This window comes from Trachypithecus francoisi, unplaced genomic scaffold (genome assembly GCF_009764315.1).
Source record: "Trachypithecus francoisi isolate TF-2019V2 unplaced genomic scaffold, Tfra_2.0 Lachesis_group21, whole genome shotgun sequence".
NCBI lineage: Eukaryota > Metazoa > Chordata > Mammalia > Primates > Cercopithecidae > Trachypithecus > Trachypithecus francoisi.
Window position 1 is genome coordinate 23743192 of NW_022681467.1, and position 8736 is coordinate 23751927.

Genomic DNA, 8736 nt, shown 5'->3' on the forward strand with positions numbered 1-8736 from the left:
GGGTGGCCCAAGTGCGCTGGCAATGCCAGGGCAAATGTAGTCACTGAGGCCATGGGTGGAGAGATCCATTCCTAATGGTCTCCCTGCTTTTAAGTCACACACCTGCCAATCCTAGCCTGGAATATTTAACTCTTCATGGCTTCATCACCTGTAAGGGAAAATACAACCTCTTTGTGGAACCCAGAAGAAATGCGGTCTCCTGTTTGCCTTCTGGGTCTTGGATACACCAGACTCTGGCCAGCAAAGCCCAGTATAGAGCAGAGACAGGCCCCTGGCCAATGGTTAGCTTGTGGCTCAGGTCCTGGGTGACATCTGCTCCAGGCTAGAGCCCTAAAGCTCCAGATGAGAGATCACTACACTTTTCCTGTGAAAAGTGAAATATTTTAGGCTTTGCGATTCATATGGTCTTTGTTGCAACTACTTGTCTTTGCCACTGTAGGAAAAAGAAGTCAATGAATGGGTATGGCTGTGTTCCAACAAAACTTTATTTACAAAAACAGGAAGCAGGCACGTTTGGCCCTCAGACTGTAATTTGCCCATCACTACTCTTGATGATACTCGGATGACCTGGCAGGCTGAGGGGGCTGTGGCCCTGTCTGACCCTCTGTGAGATGGAAACCACTCTAGGGTCTCCTGGTGTGCTGAGGCTGTACACAGGGGCAGAACAGGGCACTGTGTTTGGAAGTTTCTGACCAAGTGTTGACAGCAGAGGGCAAAACATGAAGGCTGTGCTGGATAAGGCTGAACCGTCCTCATAAGCAGCACCAACTGCTTTATTCCAGGTCAGGGCCAACTCTTCCACCACAATACCAACATGGTCCCTCGGCGGGCACTGTCTTTACTGGGCCCCTAGGAGTCCCTGCGTTGTGACCTGACCACCAGCCCCTCTCTGGTGATGGCCCAGTTGTAGCTCTTCGGAGAGTCCAATGCTGCTTCCACCCGTGCCTCCAGGTTCTCTCGGGTGATGAAATTTTTCACCTCTTCCTATCGGGAGAGAAAAGCCCAGCTGAACAGGAGCCCCGGGCACATGCCAGCCAGCCAGCCCACCCAGCCTGCTGGCCTCTCACCCCACTGAGAAAGCAGCTCCCACTCCCTGGGGAAGCATGCCTGGAGCCCAGGTTCTCTTTGAGAGCCCCTCTGGCCTCCCAGTGGAGTGATATCAGGTTGCTTTGCCACATTGCTCTTTTCTCAGACACTTCAGCCATAGCCCAGAGTGCCAGCTATGAAAATCTCACGTCCTGGTAGGTGAAATCTGTCCCTCAGTGGTCCCCTCTGAATCACTCTAACTCGTCCTTCCCCCTATTACTTTATTTATTTGAGACGTAGTCTCACTGTCGCCCAGGATGGAATGCAGTGGCTCCATCTCGGCTCACTGCAACCGCCGCCTCCTGGGTTCAAGCGATTCTCCTGCCTCAGCCTCCCGAGTAGCTGGGATTACAGGCGCACACCACGACGCCCGGCTAATTTTTCTATTTTTAGGAGAGACGGGGCTTCACTATGTTGGCCAGGCTGGACTCGAACTCTTGAACTCAAGTGATACGCTCGCTTAGGCCTCCCATAGTACTGAGATTACAGGTGTGAAGCACCGCTCCTAGCCACCCTTATATTACTTTAAATCAAGCCTCATCCATTCTCACTGCATTACTCCTAAGTGGTCTCCCTGCTTTTAAGTCACACACTTGCTAATCCCAGCCTGAAATATTTAACCCTTCATGGCTTCATCACCTGTTATGCAAAATACAACCTCTTTGTGGAACGCAGGGTCCCTCCCACAGACCTGCTAGGCACCTGAACACTGTCCAATTACTCTGCTCACCTCTGGGTCTTTGCGCCTGACTGGCACTCTCTCTCTTCTCCCAAAGCCTGACCTGCCAACTCTAAGTCTCTGCACACAGCCAGCGCCGGCGTCGCAGTACCCAGAATTCCCAGTCCCCCGCAAGCCGCGAACCGACTGGAGTCCCACCCTCCGGAGGCGTTGCCCACCTGCAGCTGCAGCACTTCCCGTTCCTTGCGCTGCACCCAGGCCTGCACCTCTTCGGCCTTGCGGGCCTGCTCCGACGCCTGCCGCTGCTCCTGCTCCCGTTCCTCCTGCCGCAGCCTCGCTATCCTGTGAGGGTCAAGGGGCCGAGGCTGAGCGAGGCCCGGGCTTCTCCCAGGCCGGCCAGGCCGCCCGGTCCCGCCTCCCGCCCCACGCACCGCAGGTCGTGCAGCCGCCGGTTCTCCTCCTGGTTCCAGGCCATCAGCTCGCGGTGCTCGGTGGCGTACTTCAGGGCCTTGCGCTCCGCCACAACCCCGGCTCGGGCCTCGTACGCCTTCCTCCGCACCTCGGACACGAACTCCATCCTGCGTGCAGAGGCGGCAGGAATCGGCACCCTCTTCGCCCGCCCCCACCGTCCCCAGCGCGCGCGGACGGCCACCTCCCCCCGGCCGCATACCTGAGGGCGCGCACGGTCTGGCGGTAGTGCTGGTAACGCTCCATCAGCACGAAGAACTCCGCAGGGTCCACTGGGGGCGGCATGTTCACGCGCCCGATCTTGGATTTGGCCGGCGGGTCGTAGCGGGTCTTGCGGCCGCGCGCTGGCAGCACCAGCGGGGCCCGGGGCCCGCACGGGGTCCCCGCGCCCAGGCGGCTCAGCGCGCGTAGCATGGCCGCGTCTCCTCACTGCGGCCGCGCTGCCGGGGCTCCACCGTGCCCCGGAAGCGGCGCCGGGGCACCTTGGGACCTGTAGTCCTCGGGCTGTCCCTCACACCTCGCCCGGCCTTGTGGCCTCTGGAACCCAAGCGGCGACCCTGCGGACGTCCGCACCCAGCCCCCAGGCTCTGGCCCAGCCCTCCAGCCAGGGTCCTGGGCCATCCCTTCGTTCCTGCCGCCCGCGGGGCGGGACTCGCCTCCCTCCAGCCCCCACGCAGGGAAAGGTCTCAGCGGGGAAGAGAGGGAGGGGACGAAGGACAGAATTCGAGGCAACAACTTCGGAGAACCTCACAGTTTATTGGAGGACGGCGGGGCGGGGCTCTCGGGCTGCGTTCTGCGGAGGGAGAGGTGGCGGTCAGGCCTCAAGACACTAGTCTCGTGACCGCCGAGCTGCCACCTTCCCGGTCCTCTCCCCTCTCGTCCCCCCGTCCCCACCTGGCCTACCAGAGCTGGACGCGGCCCCGCCTCCCCTAGAAGCCTGAGGATCCAGCGGGTGTGGGGATCTCCAGCTCCCTTGGGCATGCCCTCTCTGTCTACCCTAAACAAGCCTGACGCATAGAAACCTGAGCCCGTACACATAAATCAGGCGGTAAGACTTGGCCTCATAGGAACTTACCACTTTCTTCTTTAGTTATCTTGCTCTCCTGATGCACTTTAAATATGTTTGATTTGCAAAATAGTCATCATTTCCCCACGCCTGCCTTCTGCTATGTCTTGGGGAGCTCTGCAGTCCCTGAGATGTTCCTGGTGCACATGTCAGTGACCACCTGGTCGTCTTAGCCCTGTTGTCTGTTTGTGTGAGGCTGCATCCCTCACCTCTTTCCACTGGCCCAGGGTCTGTCCATTTCAAGACAGTCATTGGCTCAATTATCTCCTACTCTACTAGTGACTTCAGTCTTTAACCTAAGTGTTTTATAAATTGTCTAGAATCCTCCTGGGAAATAGGGAAGGATAGCAGACAGCACCCTGCTGTGTGCAGTAGCGGCACTGAGAAATGATTGGTGGTGCTGTGGCAGGGGGCATTCTCAGTGGTGTTTCATTCTCCCCACCCTCCCAGCATCCAACCCTAAGCCACAATGGCCACGGATGACCAGTGGCTGGTCTTGATGCTGGGGACCTTTCATCCCACTCACCAGTAGTGTCTGTGCCAGATGTCGCTTCCTGCGAAGGGACCACCACGCCATGGTCCTGCCCTCCCAGGGCATGCTGTCTTCCAGGCGAGCCAGGGCATCACTTGGGAGGCCATAGGTAGCCTGGGCTGGGCTGCCTGCTGCAGTGCCCAGGGCCCTTCCTTAGAAGGGAACTGATGCTGTCCTCCCTACCCCGACCTCAGGCTCCAGGTGGGTGGGGGAGCCCCCGGCCATCACTTTCTTCCAATCAGGCTGGGAGACACCCACCTGGGGGCCTAAGGGCATTCTGGGGATCCTGGGCTGAGCTGAGGGCTCGCTTTCCTCCAGGGTACCAGCCATGGGACCAGTGCTGAGCCTCTGAGGGTCCAGGGTGAGCAGTCAGCAGCAGCAGGAGCAGGAGGAGGCCTTGCCTGGAACTGGCCATGGCTGCTCTAATGGACAGGGTACAGCATTCAAGGAGCCTTACCTCACCCCCACATCCCACCCCCCTTCCTAGAGGGCCACCTTGGAAAACTGGCATCCCGGGGCAGCTTTGGTATCTCCTTACGCCCTTCCCTCTCTGCCACGGCTCTTCATCCCAAGCACACAGGGGTCCAGATCCTGGGGGATCCTGGCCCAGCAGGGGACGATGCTCCAGGGGACCAGCCTTCTCCCTGAGCCCGGGGCACAGAGGCTACCTGCTTTGCCAACTCTGAGGGCCCTCCCACTTGTCCAAGCCCATCCATCCTTCCTTCAAGGAGTTTCCAGAAGTGGAAGAAAGTTGGAGGGGAACAGAGATCTGAATTCAGGCCAATGGATGGGAGGATAGATGGATGGTCAGGGGAGTTCTCAATATAGGGGCGTCTGGAGCACCAGTGCTAGGGAACCAGAGTGGCAGGCCTTCTGCCCTTTTCTCTGTGGCCTGCTCTATCTCTTTCATAGTAGTTGTGGATGTGGAATGGATGTGTGGTGTTGATGGGGGCAAAAGCTTCTACCCCTTATCCCTCCCATGCCAGGGACAGCAAGCACAATAGATGGTAGAGCTGTTGCGGAGAAGAGAGGAAAAGGGGACTTTTCTGGCATGGTTCAGGGGTGGAGGTGCTTGGGAATGGGGAAGAGGAGCAGCACACCATGGACCCAGGAAAAAGCTCGATCCAGGTGTCCCAGCCCTTAGGGAAGGCTCCCCACTCACCGAGGAAGAGCTGTGGATGAGATGGCTCCTTCAGGCGGCTGCAGGACCTTAGCCTGATGGCCCCAGGATTTATAGACCAGGCAGCTCCACCCCCAGACTCCAGTGACGTCTTGAGAGGGGAGGGGGAGAAGCTTACTACCCATCCCCCTTTCCAGAGCATCCACTCCACGAGCATTCACCAGGCAGCTGCTCCCCTGAGGCCACCAACAGATGCTCTCTCCCCACCACCTTCCCAGGAGCCTCCAGGCCTGGGACTCCTGCTTCTGGCTGGCCCATGTCCTGGTCTCACCTTCTTACTTCCCAGGCTGCATCTTCAAGCTCCTCATCTTGAGACCTAGAAAGCCCTCACAGCCCTCCTTGATGCCAAAAGAGAATTGCCTCCTGGGCAGGAGAAATGAGGTTCCCCAACTCTCAGCTCAGGGCTTTCCCTGGTGGACAGTGGAGGCCCAAGAGTAGGGAGCCTGGCAGGCTGTTCAGAGGTACAGGGGAGGCTGTGACCACTGTCCCAGAGGGCTTGTTTGCTCACTATAGAGTGGGTTGGGTGGGACAATCCACATCCACATACCTGGGAACCAGGGCTGGGTCACTACAGATGGCTGGGTTTGGGTGGGGCAGTACCTACCCAGGAGTGGCTTCTCTCCTGGCGAAGAAGCGGGCCCATGAGATGGGGCCCAGCTGTTGGGCCAGTGCAGTCTCCCAGGGCCATCAGCAGCCGGTAGAATAATTTTGTTCCTCAAGGCTCTAACCCCTCCCCAGTCATGGATTTAGACACAACTAGCCTGGCTGCTGGAAGTGGGCTCTTGCCTCCCAGTCTGCGTCAGCAGCTCAGCTTTCCCTGGCCAGCCATCAGCCTCCGGGGGTCAGAGGCCTATTTACAGGGTTAATAGCCAATCTCCGCGCTTGGGCTGAACAGCATATGGGAGGGCCAGGGTCAGGCTTGGCATTGTGGTGGACAGAGTCATTAAGAGAGCTGGTGCGTCAAATCCTGTGACAAAGATGGGGAAGGGGAGGCATAATGGGCATCAGTCAGCCCTAGACACCTGGACTTCAGCAGCCAAGGCAGGATGGGCACACCTGTGAATTTCCAGACTGACTTATTAGCAGGGACCTGAAACGAATGTGTGGCCCGTATGTTCAGTTAAATTATTTTGGCTTAAATACACAGACTTTGTTAACCGGGTGATTTTTAGGAAAACATTTGCTTTGTGGTTTAGTGAAAATGAATCTAAGTTCAGTGTACTAGTTTAGTTCTGCTTGGGGTTTACAGAACGTTTTATTCAAAGCTGGTGTTCATTTAAAAGGGGGATGGGTGCCTTTATTTATTCTGTAATTTGATTGTTTTTTCCTGAAAAATCTAAACGAGAGCTAAGCTTCCTGGGGAAAGCTCTGCTTTCCTTTTTTTTCTGGCAACATACTTAGCTTTTTAGAAATGTTTGATGTCCTTTCTAGACTAGAACTCTAGAACTCTTGTATCCCTCTCATTAGAACACAGAAAGCCATCTGTTCACCATGGGGCTCCAGTCCTCAGGATATGAAATCACTGCAGCCCGGAGCTGCGCGTACTCAGGTGGGAAAGCAGAGGTTCAGAGGTGAATAAACACTCAGGTGCTGCAGGAGCACAGAGGGGCACAAACTGAGCAGGCGACCTGGGTGAAGGAGAGACAAGTGAGCTGGAGTCATGGACGCAGGGAGTGGCAGCGGAGGGGTGCAGCGTAAGAAACAAAATGGAAAAGGGCCAGCAGGAACTGCTGCAGATCCATGGGGCCAGAGAATGTGGGAGGGTTAGAGGAAAGGAGGGTGGGCCCCTGGGTGTGGGCAGTGGGAGGCAGGCATCTCTGAAACCCTGACATGCGACCAGGATGTGGGGGACTTGGGATTGGAGGAGAGCTGAGGGTCCACAGAGACAGACCCAGAATCCTGACCTCTGAGAGAAGAGACAGTGGAGGAGCAGCTAAAGGGTGAGGATAAGAGGCAGAGGACAGCCAGTGACACAAAGGGGAAGAGACCATGGATCCCTGGAGTTTAGCACCAAGGTGACCTTGGTGAGCAGGGATGAAAAAGAAACGTATGGGAATGAAATGAGGAAGAGGGAAGAGACAGAGTACGGGCTTTTTCACGCAGTCTCTCATAAACAGGGAAGAACTTAGGCCTGGGGTGGGAGACATGCTGTTTATGTAATTAATTAACTATTTTTATTTTTATTTTTTTTGAGATGGAGTCTCGCTGTCACCCAGGTTGGAGTGCAGTGGTGTGATCTCGGCTCATTGCAGTTTCTGCCTCTCAGGTTCCAGCGATTCTCTTGCCTCAGCCTCCCTGGTAGCTGGCATGTGCCACCACACCTGGCTAATTTTTGTATTTTTAGTAGAGATGGTTTCACCATGTTGACCAGGCTGATCCTGAACTCCAGACCTCAGGTGATCTGTCCACCTTGGCCTCCCAAAGTGCTAGGATTATAGGCATTAGCCATTGTGCCCAGCCTATTTTTTTGAGGGTCTCTTTGACCCAGGCTGAAGTGCAGTGGCATAATCACGGCTCACTGTAGCCTCCACCTCATGGGCTCAGGTGATCCTTCTACCTCAGCCTCCCAAGTAGCTGGGACTACAGGTGTGTGCCACCATGCCCGGCTGATTTGTTATTTTTTTGTAGAGACAGGGTCTTGTCATGTTGCCCAGGTTGGTCTCGAATCCTGGGCTCAAGTGATCCACCTGCCTTGGTCTCCCAAAGTGTGGGATTATAGGTGTGAGCCACTGCACCTGGCCTGTTCTTTATTTTTAATGAAAGAGACTTGAGTATTTGGGACAGGGGAACAATGAAGGAAACTGCAACCCAGGAGGGACCTGCCCAAATGAAGTGAGGTCTGAGTGTGGCAGGATGTAGAGCTTTGGGTGTGTGGTGGGTGCAGGCTGTTACTCTTCCCCTATGGAGAAACACTCCTACCCTAGGCCCCTTGGGTCACAACTGACTGGCTGTGGGAAGGGCACCGGATGAAGCGGTCACCCCTGCCCTTTCCACATGACTGTGCTGTGTGAGCCTCAGCACATTTTCCTTTAGGCCTACACTAGTTTCTGTTGGGTTCACCTCTCTTGTCAACATGCAAGCCCCAAGTAGAAAGCAAAAGAGGAGTGAAGAGGGAGGCATGAAGGGATGAGGGACACATCTACAGCCTGAGCAAGACAGGGAGCAAACAGCTGAGGTCATTCCTACCTGGAGACACCGGTTTTGCACCCAGGTGATGCCTATCCACTGGCCAAATCAGCATGGACTTCAGCAGAAAACCACTCAGGCCACGGTGGCACACCCTGCTGAAGGCCAGCCTTGACAATAAGAGGCAGCCTGCTGGGAGGCACAAAAGTGCCTGTGAATGGCCTCACCTGCACCTTCACTGAGTGGCTTGCTGACCCAGTGCCTGCCCTCCTGCATCGACTTGGACTTGGCCACACAGAGCACTGAAGGGTAGCCTGCAAGGAGCCAGGGGCTGCTCCCCAAACTTGGCACCCCTCACCAGAAATTCCTCAGATTCTGTCTTTGCCTAATTTATCCATACTTCTCTTGAGACTACTGAGTTTTAAGTTTACTGCCTCTTGGGAGTTCCTTAGTTCCTACAGAACTGAATGTCTCTAATGACTCACACTCACCTCCTGTAAACTTCCAGAGGGGTCTGTTGCAGCCCTTGCCTCCTGGGTCCCTTCTGCATATCTCCTTCCTTCCCACAAATCATCCTGGATATGTGGAGCACAGACAGG

The 8736-nt window shown here is 55.9% G+C and overlaps 2 protein-coding genes across 5 annotated transcripts; both read right to left on the reverse strand.

The window, feature by feature from the left end:
- Window positions 1–465: 465 nt before the first annotated feature.
- MRPS26 (mitochondrial ribosomal protein S26) lies at window positions 466–2767 on the reverse strand. The gene is made up of 4 exons (XM_033185856.1): window positions 2436–2767; window positions 2197–2343; window positions 1984–2107; window positions 466–984 (listed from the first exon to the last, which is right to left on the reverse strand). Exons 1-4 carry the CDS (start codon window positions 2645–2647, stop codon window positions 850–852), a joined length of 618 nt encoding a protein of 205 aa, XP_033041747.1. The 5' UTR covers window positions 2648–2767; the 3' UTR covers window positions 466–849.
- Window positions 2768–2888: 121 nt separating this feature from the next.
- On the reverse strand, window positions 2889–7196 carry LOC117068544 (progonadoliberin-2). 4 transcript variants are annotated; one of them, XM_033185858.1, is made up of 5 exons: window positions 5283–7196; window positions 4994–5102; window positions 4090–4248; window positions 3826–3983; window positions 2889–3026 (listed from the first exon to the last, which is right to left on the reverse strand). In XM_033185858.1, exons 3-5 carry the CDS (start codon window positions 4244–4246, stop codon window positions 2988–2990), a joined length of 354 nt encoding a protein of 117 aa, XP_033041749.1. In that variant the 5' UTR covers window positions 4247–4248; window positions 4994–5102; window positions 5283–7196; the 3' UTR covers window positions 2889–2987. The 4 variants fall into 4 exon arrangements, with proteins under 4 accessions (XP_033041749.1, XP_033041748.1, XP_033041751.1 ...); XM_033185857.1 differs by having other exon boundaries at window positions 4090–4253; window positions 5283–7195; XM_033185860.1 differs by having other exon boundaries at window positions 3826–3959; window positions 4090–4253; window positions 5283–7194.
- Window positions 7197–8736: the final 1540 nt, after the last annotated feature.